The sequence below is a fragment of the Bufo gargarizans genome, chromosome 8, assembly GCF_014858855.1.
Source record: "Bufo gargarizans isolate SCDJY-AF-19 chromosome 8, ASM1485885v1, whole genome shotgun sequence".
Lineage (NCBI taxonomy): Eukaryota > Metazoa > Chordata > Amphibia > Anura > Bufonidae > Bufo > Bufo gargarizans.
Window position 1 is genome coordinate 180,485,973 of NC_058087.1, and position 14,675 is coordinate 180,500,647.

Genomic DNA, 14,675 nt, shown 5'->3' on the forward strand with positions numbered 1-14,675 from the left:
CATGTGATCCACTCATTCAACTTAAGTGGATACACAGGGTTTATCTCACTCCTGTGCGTCTGCATCATATGCGTAGGCTCCCAGACCCTTCTTGTACCAGGTGTGGAGAGCCGAGAGGATCCTTATAATCATATGGTATGGTACTGGAGTGAGATTTGTGATTTTATCTCCTCAAAGTTGGGGCTCCCAGGGATACTCTCTCCTACAGTCTGTCTGTTGGGATTGGTGTCGGAAATAGTTCCTACCAAATATGGAAGGAAGTTGCTCCGTTTACTTATGTTCTATGGGAGGAAAACAATCCTTTTGCATTGGAAACCACCAAAGACACCTACCCTTGGATCCAACTGATAAATGCTGACCTGCAGATATACAAACTCACTTTTGCAGCGAGGGGGACTCCTGATAGGTTCGATCAGATTTGGGGACTTTGGTTATGTGCGCAGGGTACTATCTGATCTTATGTGCAAGATTCCGGGACTCCAGGTTGTATGAATGTGTGTGTGTGGATGGTTGTCTGGTCCTGTACTCGTAAATATGCCATGATGTATTACGGGACTGCTCATTTGTTTAGCAACACAATGTCACCGACTTACTCTGATGTATTTCCCGATCAGGGGCCTTTGTATGAGTACTGGATTTCGGACTTGTTGTCCGGCTGTCTTTGTTTCTGTATCCCTTTGGGATTTGAGAAGTTCTTAAAATTTTTTAATGTTTTCTATAAATAAACACTATTAAGAAAAAAAAATAATAAGATATTAGCATGTCAATAATCAGCTTTGTAAACTGTCACAGCGCCTCTACTGCCTGGAGGAGGTACTGCACCCCTTCATCCGCTATAATTCACATCTGCACAGCGGTTAACTATGTTCTCCTTTAAGGCAGTAATTAGACAGGTCTGATCTGAATGTAGACGCTCTTATCTGTCTCTGACATGTTTGGTATACTGCTAAGCCTAATCTCCATTAAAATATTTCTTGTTGCGGCCATTAAGCGGCGGAGCGGCATATTTATCCATTATTTAGTAATTACCTTTGAATGAAGAGTTTTGGGTTAAGATTAGTAATCAAGCAGCTTACAAATTTCTTTCCATCCCCAAAGGCACCATCTATCTTTCATCTGACGGTGGTATTTTTTTTTAGCCTTTCTGCTCACATACTGTGCATAATAGGGGGATCATAATATTAATTAACGTCTGGCGGTATCTGTTGTGAGATCGCGGCGTTAAAGGATGTGATTGCCTGTTACGAGGGGGATGATATGTAACGTCTGGAGCGTTTTTCTTCTTTCTTTTGCTGATTGGGGAAGACTTGTGAAGGCTGATTAACCGCTATATGACTGCCGGCTGTAGATCAGGGGGCGACGCGCTCACAGCCGATGTACATACAGGATGATGCCTACGCAATCCGCGATGATGGGGACGGCAGGTGAAATGTTCCTCTGTAATGCCATGCTCGTCAGTTTACAGTTTCTACTTATCATATTGCGTAACTGTGAAAACACTCTACTTACTTTGGTTGTGTAATGTATTATACTCCAGTCATATCTAAACCAAACCAGCAGGGGCAGCAGAAACCAGAAGCATGGTGAAAGTGAGCAGAGTATAGCACTCCTTAAAGGGGGTTTTCCAGGCTCCTGGTATTGATGACCTAATCCATTCAACAATATGGGAGTCCACGTACAGCCTTATTCTACATAATTAAAAAAACGAATCTTTATTTCATGATGGAATAACCTTTGGATGGTAATATATTTTCCCCAAAAAGCATTTTATATAAAAAAAAATCTGATTTAAATAAAAAAAAACATTTTTTTTTTTGATAAAAAAAAAAAAAAATCATAGATTTTTATCCACCCTGTTTACTACCAGGGCAGCTTGCTTAGAGGCAATAGGACTCAGCAGTTCTATATTCTGTCGCACCACACCATATTATCAAGGCAGAATCGGGTCGGGAAGGTTTTAGAAAATGCAGCCCTTTCTCAAGTCCACCCTGTGCAGGAGCATTTGCATATTAGAAAGGGTCCCCTTTAAATTTACAATATTTCAGGATTTGCAAACTGATCTATTATAAGCCAGTGGATGAGTAATGCAATGAATTACATGTGAGAGGAGACCGGGAGCCGTGCAGGGTTCGTACTCGAATAATTGAAGAACGCTCATCAGTTTACAGGCCGCACAGTTTAAAGGGCTTTTCCACCTTATGAAGCCATTCCAGGAGGCCCGTAGGTCACAGGCAGATCCCTGAATATGAAAGCAGCGACTGACGGTCATGGTCGCTGCTTCATTCTGTGCCTGCATTTGTTTTACACACAAGCCCCTGTGTTTCTGAGACTGACCCCTGAAATAATTACAGTCCCCAAGCGAGGCCATACTGCTGCAAAGTTTTCCGGAAAGGTGCAGTGATCCAAAACTGGCAGCAGGCGGCAAATAAAAGGTCAACAGTGAGAGTGGCCGTAAAATGAAGAATTTACTGCAGACATATTTCCCAGATAAAGACATTTCAGAGGTTCCTCATCCATTACTGAGCGGAGGGCTACTCTGGAAGAGTGTCTGCAGTGATTTGTGGGATTTATGGGCACAACAGGGCGGGTTTCTGCAGTCTGGTTTACTGTGGATTGTGAACTATGAGCTCATTAGGAGGTTTACTACCGTGAAGAAATGAGTCCACTGTCGTAAAGGATCGCAACCGGGGAGGTCAGAATAGCATACGTCTCACTGAGTGTTATAATATGGGGCGTGCCCCTCACCCTGCCAGACATTATTGTCTGTGAATTACCCTTGTTCCACACAGACTCTGTATCTACATTACTACACTCTGTATCTACACTCTATTACTAATGCCCTCTATTGCTCCTACGATCTCTTTCTGCACTCTATTACTAATGCCCTCTATTGCTCCTACGATCTCTTTCTGCACTCTATTACTAATGCCCCCTATTGCTCCTACACTCTCTATCTCCACTCTATTACTAATACCCTCTATTGCTCCTACGCTCTCTATCTGCACTCTATTACTAATACCCTCCATTGCTCCTACGCTCTCTATCTGCACTCTCTTACTAATGCCCTCTATTGCTCCTACACTCTCTATCTGCACTCTATTACTAATGCCCTCTATTGCTCCTACGCTCTCTATCTACACTCTATTACTAATGCCTGTATTGCTCCTACACTCTCTATCTGCAATCTATTACTAATGCCCCCTATTGTACCTACGCTCTCAATGCGCACTCTATTACTAATGCCCTTTATTGCTCCTACACTCTCTATCTGCACTCTATTACTAATGCCCTCTATTGCTCCTACGCTCTCTATCTGCACTCTATTACTAATGCCCTCTATTGCTCCTACGCTCTCTATCTGCACTCTATTACTAATGCCCTCTATTGCTCCTACACTCTCTATCTGCACTCTATTACTAATGCCCTCTATTGCTCCTACGCTCTCTATCTGCACTCTATTACTAATGCCCTCTATTGCTCCTACACTCTCTATCTGCACTCTATTATTAATGCCCCCTATTGTGCCAACGCTCTCTATCTGCACTCTATTACTAATGCCCTCTATTGCACCTATGCTATCTGCACTCTATTACTTCTATGCTCTCCTTGTGCACTCTATTACTAATGCCCTCTACACTCCTTGTGCACTCCTGCTCTGCATTCTCCCTGAGCTTTCTGTGTCTACACCACATCATTCCTTGTAGATTGTAAGCCCTCTCTCCTTCTGTACCAGTTTGCAACTCGTCTTGTTCATGCTTATTGCAATTTTCTTGTATTATGTATGTGCACCGCTCATCATATGTACAGCGCCATGGAATGAATAATGAGTATTAAATATAATAATAATAATCATCAGTGGGGTCAATAGGGACCTATGGATACATTCTGAATATGTGCAAAGTAGTGTGAACACAGCCCTTAAAAATTTGAATGACTTCCTTCTGGTCTTTTCTATACAACTCAAGTCTTAAAACCCAAGTAAGAGGAGATGAATAACCTCCCATCTGAGAGCCGAGGACATGGAGCAGAACCTGACAAGCTCCTGATCCCACAGCACATCTGACACGTGCAGGACTGGAAAGTAATTACTCTGTTAATTGATACAAATGATGTGTATAAAAACCTAATCAGAGGCTGGTAATGAGGAGGGAGAGAAGAGTCTCCGGGGAGCTGTCCGTGGTGCCAAGCCGAGGCGGAAAACCTTCTCCTGTCTGAAACAATCTTCAGCATCTACAATGTATGGGGACCTGCCTGACAAAGCAATCCGCCTAGAAAAGGAGACGGGGCTGCTATTCACTATCCATCTGGTCTGGAAGTGCCAGTGTTATTACCATTATGCTCTAGCAGAGGAGACCATTGCCGGAGTACAGCAGACCACTGCTACAGCAGAGGAGAACATTGCCCCAGCAGCAGACCACTGCTCCAGCAGAGGAGACCAGTGCCCGAGTACAGCAGACCGCTGCTCCAGCAGAGGAGACCAGTGCCCGAGTACAGCAGACCACTGCTCCAGCAGAGGAGAACATTGCCCCAGCAGCAGACCACTGCTCCAGCAGAGGAGACCAGTGCCCGAGTACAGCAGACCACTGCTCCAGCAGAAGAGACCACTGCCCCAGCAGCAGACCACTGCTCCAGCAGGGGAGACCATTGCCTGAGTACAGCAGACCACTGCTCCAGCAGAGGAGACCATTGCCCGAGTACAGTAAGACCACTGCTCCAGCAGCAGACCACTGCTACAGCAGAGGAGACCACTGCCCTTGTATAGCAGTCTTCATACGCTGACTGTGACAGTCTCACACCTGATGCCTTTTCTCCTGACAGACAAAATATTTTATTCATCAGCGCTGCTGCCCGATCACGTGTCATCCCTGGCTGATAAGCATCGCCTCAGGCTTACATGTAAACACAAATCATACAGCTCCCTGTACGACCTAGCAGAACGCGTTTCATCAGCAGACTGGTCTGCTGGCTTCTACTGTTCTTCGCAGGCAATCATTTCATTGGTAAATCATCCCCAGACGACTCCACTCCTGTACCGAGCACATATAAATATATCATGTCCAACATCGACAACTCCAGACACAACATATTCACGTCAGTAAACATCACTAAGATATGTGCTAAAGACATTTACTACGTAGCTCTAAAGGCCTCAGGGCTAAGCAATGATTTTATATTTTCAGTACAGTGGCAGGAGCTTGCTCATTGTCGCCCCCTGCTGAGTAAAGTAATTTGTTTTAACTGCCAAGAGGAGTGGGGGAAGGGAAGTGACAACTGATCTGAGCTCAGTTCTGACTCAGTAAATTGGTTGTCAACTATAACACTGACCTTTATGGACAAGAATAAGGAAAGGAACTTGGCGGCATACGTTGAAGACCTACATTGATGCTTTTTCTTGGCACTGCAAACCTACCATGTTTTTGGCACATGGGTCTATACAGAACAGCAAGGACCTATGGTAAAAAAACTAATTTGTGACCCCACCACAATTTCCTTCCCATTGTCTAAAGAGAGATACAGTCCTGATCAAAAATTTAAGACCACTTGAAAAATGGCAAAAAATCATATTTTACATTGTTGGATCTTAACAAGGTTCCAAGTAGAGCTTCAGCATGCAACAAGAAGAGATGGGAGAGAGACAAAACATTTTTTGAGCATTCAATTAATTGAAAATAACGATTAAACTGAAACAGGCTGTTTTTCAGCTGATCCAAAGATTAGGACCACAGACCTTTAAAAGGCCAAATCTGTGCAAAGATGTGGATTCATTGTCATTTTCTGTCAGGTCACACGTTGTGATGGCAAAGGCAAAAAAACTCTCCCTTTTTGGTCGGGTTGTTGAACTGCATAAGCAGGGTCTCTCACAGCGCGCCATCGCTGCTGAGGTGGGACGCAGTAAGAGTCAAAAAAGTCATTTGGAATTTCTTAAATGATCCTGAGGGTTATGGAACAAAAAAGTCAAGTGGAAGACCCAAAAAAATGTCACCAGCACTGAGCCAGGGGATCCAATTGGATCTCCGTCAAGACACTGGACGATCCTTGACCCAAATTAAGGCCCTTACTGGTGCTGACTGCAGCCCCATAACCACCAGACGGCATCTGAGACTGAAGGGCTTCAAAAACAAAAAACGTCTTCAAAGACCTCGTCTCCTTGAACGCCACAGAACTGCTCGTTTGGACTTTGCAAGAGAGAACCAAACATGGGACATTCAGGTAGAAGAAAGGTTTATTCTCTGATGAGAAAAAATGTAACCTTGATGGTCCTGATGGTTTCCAACGTCACTGGCATGACCAGCAGATCCCACCTGAGATGTTTTCTACGCGCCACAGCGGAGGGGGCGCCATAATGGTCTGGGGGACTCCATTACCGTGGTTTGCCCGATAAATGGATTTATATATTCCAGGCATTTGTTTGCAAACATTTTAAAACAAAACAATGCAAAAAACTGTATAGCAAATATGTACAAATAAGATACAAAACAGATATCATAAAATGTAGAAACATATAAAATGTATTAAATGTTAAAAAATTCAAAAATATGAAATATAAAAAGATGCAAAACAGATATAATAGATATGAAAAGATATATAACAAAAAAAGATATAAAATAAACCAATTTTTTTTACAGATCTAAAGGATAAAAAAGAGAAAAAAGATAGATATATAACAAAAAAAGATATAAAATAAATCTAAAAAGTTTTACAGATCTAAAGGATAAAAAAGATAAAACAGATAGATATATAACAAAAAAAAGATATAAAATAAATCTAAAAAAAGTTTTACAGATCTAAAGGATAAAAAAGATAAAACAGATATAAAACATATGAACTATATATATATATAAGATTAAAAAAAAAGATATAAAACAGATCTAAGGGTACTTTCACACTAGCGTTAAAGTTTTCCGGTATTGAGTTCCGTCCTAGGGGCTCAATACCGGAAAAAAATGCTTCAGTTTTATCCTAATGCATTCTGAATGGAAAGAAATCCGTTCAAGATGCATCAGGATGTCTTCAGTTCAGTCACTTTTACGGTATTTCAATGCATTTGTTAAACGGATCCGGAAACAAATGGTATCCATTTGCACACGGATTTCCGGGTCCGGCAGGCAGTTCCGGCAATGTAACTGCCTTCCGGGTTCCTCTAACGCTAGTGTGAAAGTACCCTAAAAAAAGATAAAACAGATATAAAATAAATGAAAAATATATAGGAAAAGATATATAAAAGAAAATGTACAAAACATAAAAAATATTTTAAAAAATATAAAACATAGAAAAACTATATAAAATAAAAGATAAAATGATATAACATGGATTTAGATTTGAAAAGATTTGAAACAATATAAGGTAAAAAAAAAAGATACAAAAAATAAATGGGGTCATTTATTAAGACGTTTAAAAACGGACCTCTACATAACTTTTAAAACGGACCTCCCTTGCTGGCGTACATTTAAGTCATTCTCTACGCCAAAACCTGGAGTAGAAAATGATAAGTGAGACTGGCCTGCCAGCCTGCCTTCTTTCTTGCCCCCTTTTTTACGTGGCGTGGGATTTGCAGATTTTGCCACAAATTACCTTTTTGACAAAATCTGTATCAAATATATCCCAAAAAGTGGTGTATATTTGGTCATAAATGACCCCCAAAATATATAAAACTGATATAAAAGTAAAAAAATAAATAAAATAGAACCTCCAAAAAAGATGTAAAACATAACAGATAAAACGATATAAAAACATATGACAGGTCTGAAAAGAAATCTAAGATATAAAACATAAAAAGCTATCCATAAAGATAAAACACAGCTACACATAAACAAGAGACACAAGTATAAACACGCTGTGATTTTTGGTGCCATTTCTATATGTAAATCCCTACTTATCTGATGTTTATATTGGATAAAGCGCCGGTTTACAAAGTGATATCTGTGACTGGGATCCCAATCCGGTGAGTAAAACCCTTGTATTTTACATCAAAGGCCCCCTTGTGAGGCGCCTGGAGATTACCCACCACTTAAGGTCATGTAAATAAGAAATGTAAAGTTCTCAGCCGGCGTCTACCGAAAAACTCACACGTCAATCCCTCCTCATATACAGTGGGGGAAATAATTATTTGACCCCTCACTGATTTTGTAAGTTTGTCCAATGACAAAGAAATGAAAAGTCTCAGAACAGTATCATTTCAATGGTAGGTTTATTGTAACAGTGGCAGATAGCACATCAAAAGGAAAATCGAAAAAATAACTTTAAATAAAAGATAGCAACTGATTTGCATTTCATTGAGTGAAATAAGTATTTGAACCCCTACCAACCATTAAGAGTTCTGGCTCCCACAGAGTGGTTAGACACTTCTACTCAATTAGTCACCCTCATTAAGGACACCTGTCTTAACTAGTCACCTGTATAAAAGACACCTGTCCACAGAATCAATCAATCAAGCAGACTCCAAACTCTCCAACATGGGAAAGACCAAAGAGCTGTCCAAGGATGTCAGAGACAAAATTGTAGACCTGCACAAGGCTGGAATGGGCTACAAAACCATTAGCAAGAAGCTGGGAGAGAAGGTGACAACTGTTGGTGCGATTGTTCGAAAATGGAAGGAGCACAAAATGACCATCAATCGACCTCGCTCTGGGGCTCCACGCAAGATCTCACCTCGTGGGGTGTCAATGGTTCTGAGAAAGGTGAAAAAGCATCCTAGAACTACACGGGAGGAGTTAGTTAATGACCTCAAATTAGCAGGGACCACAGTCACCAAGAAAACCATTGGAAACACATTACACCGCAATGGATTAAAATCCTGCAGGGCTCGCAAGGTCCCCCTGCTCAGGAAGGCACATGTGCAGGCCCGTCTGAAGTTTGCCAATGAACACCTGAATGATTCAGAGAGTGACTGGGAGAAGGTGCTGTGGTCTGATGAGACCAAAATAGAGCTCTTTGGCATTAACTCAACTCGCTGTGTTTGGAGGAAGAAAAATGCTGCCTACGACCCCCAAAACACCGTCCCCACCGTCAAGCATGGGGGTGGAAACATTTTGCTTTGGGGGTGTTTTTCTGCTAAGGGCACAGGACAACTTATTCGCATAAACGGGAAAATGGACGGAGCCATGTATCGTGAAATCCTGAGCGACAACCTCCTTCCCTCTGCCAGGAAACTGAAAATGGGTCGTGGATGGGTGTTCCAGCACGACAATGACCCAAAACATACAGCAAAGGCAACAAAGGAGTGGCTCAAGAAGAAGCACATTAAGGTCATGGAGTGGCCTAGTCAGTCTCCGGACCTTAATCCAATCGAAAACCTATGGAGGGAGCTCAAGCTCAGAGTTGCACAGAGACAGCCTCGAAACCTTAGGGATTTAGAGATGATCTGCAAAGAGGAGTGGACCAACATTCCTCCTAAAATGTGCGCAAACTTGGTCATCAATTACAAGAAACGTTTGACCTCTGTGCTTGCAAACAAGGGTTTTTCCACCAAGTATTAAGTCTTTTTTTGTTAGAGGGTTCAAATACTTATTTCACTCAATGAAATGCAAATCAGTTGCTATCTTTTATTTAAAGTTATTTTTTCGATTTTCCTTTTGATGTGCTATCTGCCACTGTTACAATAAACCTACCATTGAAATGATACTGTTCTGAGACTTTTCATTTCTTTGTCATTGGACAAACTTACAAAATCAGTGAGGGGTCAAATAATTATTTCCCCCACTGTACGTGATCATAAATCAAGAGAAACAGACATCTGCCCCCAGTGCTGTTAGGACCCTCACCCAGAAAGTCCATCCTTCTGGGGATAGGGGCGGCCGAAACCCCTTATAGAAAAAGATCAGAGAGAAATAATACAACCAAACCAACTTATTTTAGGGCTTTTGGTATTGAAGTGTAGATCAAAGCAAGGAACAACTTACCCGAAAGTCAATGCCAACGGTGGAGATGAAGCTGCCAGCCAGGAAGGCTCCATCCTTAAATCTGACCAGCAGGCACGTCTTTCCCACTCCGGAGTCTCCCACCAGCATCACCTAGACATAAAAGAATGGCATTAAAGGCGTCAATGTGACGGTAGACGATTCTGACATATGCTCCCACATATGTTCTGACACTGTGCAGTGTTGCCTTCACAATTCTACAGACTTCAGAGCAGAAATCTCCCAACATGTCCTGTAGCTAGTTTTCTGGTGATTTGCATTCTGGAAAGTCTTTAGATCAGACACAGACTAAACCGTACTCTCCTGCCCGTATACCGTATATGAACTCAGTTAAAGGGGTTATTCCTCGATTAATGCAAAAAAATGAGAATCAGACATCATATAGTATGTCAAAATCTCCTACTAACAAAGCTAGAACCAGCCCTGGACCTCACATGGATCCAGAGATCTCCCCATTCATTGCTCCAATTGTTTTGCTAGATTTATTTCAAACTGGCAGCTGAGGGGTGTGTCCTTTCTCAAAGGGGCATGTCGGTTCTCATGGGACGTGTCCTTTCTGCGGCAGCTTTCTCCTTGTAACTGTCCTAGCAGATACAGGTGGTGACAACGGAAGGATGGAACTGAGCAGGTTACTCCACCTCAGTGAGTTGGACAGAGAAATTAGGAAAAGAACAAACAGCAGGTGGCGCAATACAGATACATTGTACTGAATAACTCAGTGGCCATACTACATTTTTAATTACATGCAATTACAAAAGTATTCAGATCCAGGTGCTGGTTTGAAAAATGTAGAATATTTTTCATACAACAACCACTTTAAAGTGTTAGATGTGTCCAGTAACAGCTTGCTGTCTGTTTCCGGTAACAGCTAGCAGAATGGTGAGTGCAGCTCTGTAGTATAATACATGATGTAACTCAGGATCAGTACAGGATAAGTAATGTATGTACACAGTGACTGCACCAGCAGAATAGGGAGTGCAGCTCTGGAGTATAATACAGGATGTAACTCAGGATCAGTACAGGATAAGTAATGTATGTACACAGTGACTGCACCAGCAGAATAGTGAGTGCAGCTCTGGAGTATAATACAGGATGTAACTCCGGATCAGTACATGATAAGTAATGTAATGTATGTACACAGTGACTGCACCAGCAGAATAGTGAGTGCAGCTCTGAGGTGTTTGGCACTATTAGTGGTTAACCGCAAAGTAAATCTCTTGGCGTTTTCATGTAAACCAGACAGAAAAAGCTAATTTCATCACTGTGCTCGTTGCAAGAAGCCTCATATTTTTTACTGCATGCAAATGAATCATATCGGAGCCGGCTCCTCACACACAATCCTTATGGGATCTGCCTCAGCAAACCAAACGTTATTATGTTTTAGTCAAGCATCATTAGAAATAACCATCTGTAAGTAAATACACCACGGGCAGTGCGAGCTCGCTACGCTTTCATTTGTAGACGTCTGACCAATACATTTATACAGCAAAAATACAGTTTTCTATAATTTAATTTAAAGGAGAACTTGTCACAGCCCTGAACAGTATCTCCTATGACAACTCTTCCTGTCCTGTACTCTGACAATCGAGTGCAGTGTTTCCCCAGCTTGTGGCTCTCCATATGTTTCCAAACTACAACCCTCAGCATGCACTAACTGGTTAAGTGTATCATGTTTTTGTCTCTATGAACTGCACTGTTATAAGTTGCTTCACCCAACGGGTCTTCAGAGGGGGTGGCAAATACAGGTGATAAGCCCTCCTGACATGTCTACTTTAGTAATTACATTTAAAATAAGTGTTCCGGATCATCTTTCAGGGCTGATCCTCTGTTATTCTTCCTGGAAACTTATGAATACATTAACAACTGGGTATTACAATTCCCCTTGTCAATGGGGACAGCGTTAAAGGGTACAGGGACACACTCTACGTATGGACAAGGGCAATCACAACGCCCCGTTGTCTATTTATTCAAGCATTTCCGGGAGGAATAACAGAAGAACAGCACAACTCAAGAGTTTTAAAAAATGCTGCTCCAAAATTGTTATTTTATCTGGAAAAAAAAAAACACAGATGGGATCTGCTCTTATCTCCAGAACGGGACCTTCAAAGTGAAGGAGGGTGCACTGTGCAAGCGCGGCCACCTTCCATTCACTTCTATAGGAGTTCCGAAAATAGCCAATCGCTGGCTCAGCTATTTCCAGCAGTCCCAAAGCGGTGAATGGAGAGGCGGCTGTTCATGCGCAGTGCACTCTCCGTTCACTGCTATGGTGCTCCTTCAGCTATTTTCAGAACTCCCATAGTAGAGAATGGAAGGTGGCTGCGCTTGCGCGGCTGCTCTCCTTCACTTCAGGGCCCCATTCTGGAGATAGGAGTGGGTCCCAGAGGTGGGACTCGCACCTGACATTGGTGGCATATCCTAGCGATATGCCACCAATGTCTGAGACGCGACAACCCCCTTAAAATGAGGTTAGGCTTTCTGTCAGGGCCCAGACATGGTAGATCTGCACTGAAAGCAGCGTTGACTCCTGATCGCTAGCTGGGTTGGAGTCATTTTTTGGCAATTTATTAGCATGGCCCTTCAGATAGACACAGACCCCACGAAAGGTACCGTATGTCAACCATTACTGTACGCAATTTAGAAGAGAAAAGCTATTGTGTTATCGATGTCTTGTAAGGAGTGAGCTGAGAAGAATTGACTCATGAGAGCCAATTATGTCCATGAGTCACGGAGTGGTAAAAGATGTGACCGATACAACCAGCGGCGTCATGGCACCTATATAGGGATTCTGGTGCCCATTATAGACTGAATACTGTATCCATGACACGAATACTAATCAATATCCCCACTCTTTAACGGGTTTGTCTCACTTCAGCAAGTTGCATTTATCGTGTAGAGAAAGTTAATACAAGACACTTACTAATGTATTGTGATTGTCCATATTGCTTCCTTTGCTGGCTGGATTCATTTTTCCATCACATTATACACTGCGCGTTTCCATGGTTACTGCCACCCTGAAATCCAGCAGCAGTGGTCGTGCTTGCACACTATGGGAAAAGGCACCAGCCTATTGGTGCTTTCACGGTCCCGGCCACCAAAGAGGCCAAGGCTTTTTCCTATAGTGTGCAAGCACGACCACCGCTGATGGATTGCAGGGTGGTCATAACCATGGAAACGAGAAGTGTATAATGAGAAGGAAAAATGAATCCAGCCAGCAAAGGAAGCAATATGGACAATCACAATACAGAAGTAAGTTGCTTGTATTCACTTCCTCTACATAATAAAGGCTACTTGATGAAGTGACAACCCCTTTAACCACCTCCCGACCGCTGTACGCGTATATGCGTCCGGGAGGTGGTTGCTTTATTCCTCCTGGACGCATATACGCGTCTTCTCGCGAGACGCGAGATTTCCTGTGAACGCGCGCGCACAGGCGCGCGCTCACAGGAACGGAAGTTAAGCGAGTGGATCTCCAGCCTGCCAGCGGCGATCGTTCGCTGGCAGGCTGGAGATCCGAATTTTTTAACCCCTAACAGGTATATTAGACTGCTGTTTTCATAACAGCGTCTAATATACCTCCTACCTGGTCCTCTGGTGGTCCCTTTTGTTAGGATCGACCACCAGAGGACTCAGGTAGGTCAGTACAGTCCCACCAAACACCACACTACACTACACTACACCCCCCCCCCCCCGTCACTTATTAACCCCTTATAAACCCCTGATCACCCATGATCACCCCATATAAACTCCCTGATCACCCCCCTGTCATTGATCACCGCCCTGTCATTGATCACCCCCCTGTCAGGCTCCGTTCAGACGTCCGTATGATTTTTACGGATCCACGGATACATGGATCGGATCCGCAAAAAGCATACGGACGTCTGAATGGAGCCTTACAGGGGGGTGATCAATGACAGGCGGGTGATCACCCATATACACTCTCTGATCACCCCCTGTCATTGATCACCCCCCTGTCATTGATCACCCCCCTGTAAGGCTCCATTCAGACGTCCGCATGATTTTTACGGATCCGATCCATGTATCCATGGATCCGTAAAAATCATGCGGACGTCTGAATGGAGCCTTACAGGGGGGGTGATCAGTGACAGGGGGGTGATCACCCTGATTACCCTGATCACCCCCTGTCATTGATAACCCCCCTGTAAGGCTCCATTCAGACGTCCGCATGCGTTCTGTGGATCCGATACATGTATCCATGGATCCGTAAAAAATCATGCGGATGTCTGAATGGAGCCTTACAGGGGGGGGGTGATCAGTGACAGGGGGGTGATCACCCGGATTACCCTGATCACCCCCTGTCATTGATAACCCCCCTGTAAGGCTCCATTCAGACATCCGCATGCGTTCTGTAGATCCGATCCATGTATCCATGGATCCGTAAAAAATCATGCGGATGTCTGAATGGAGCCTTACAGGGGGGGTGATCAGTGACAGGGGGGTGATCAGGGAGTCTATATGGGTGATCACCCCCCTGTCATTGATCACCCCCCTGTCATTGATCACCCCCCCCCCCCCTGGTAAGGCTCCATTCAGACATTTTTTTTGGCACAAGTTAGCGGAAATTTTTTGTTTGTTTTTGTTTTTGTTTTTTCTTACAAAGTCTCATATTCCACTAACTTGTGTCAAAAAATAAAATCTCACATGGACGCACCATACCCCTCACGGAATCCAAATGCGTAAACATTTTTAGACATTTATATTCCAGACTTCTTCTCACGCTTTAGGGCCCCTAAAAAGCCA

General features: G+C 43.1%; 1 protein-coding gene across 1 annotated transcript in view; it reads right to left on the reverse strand.

The window, feature by feature from the left end:
- RAB26 (RAB26, member RAS oncogene family) overlaps positions 1-14,675 on the reverse strand; it is a 178,309-nt gene that overhangs the window by 143,941 nt on the left and 19,693 nt on the right. The window contains exon 2 of the mRNA XM_044303761.1: positions 9,900-10,010. Within this exon, the coding sequence (XP_044159696.1) occupies positions 9,900-10,010 (111 nt within the window). The remainder of the gene's footprint in view (positions 1-9,899; positions 10,011-14,675) is intronic.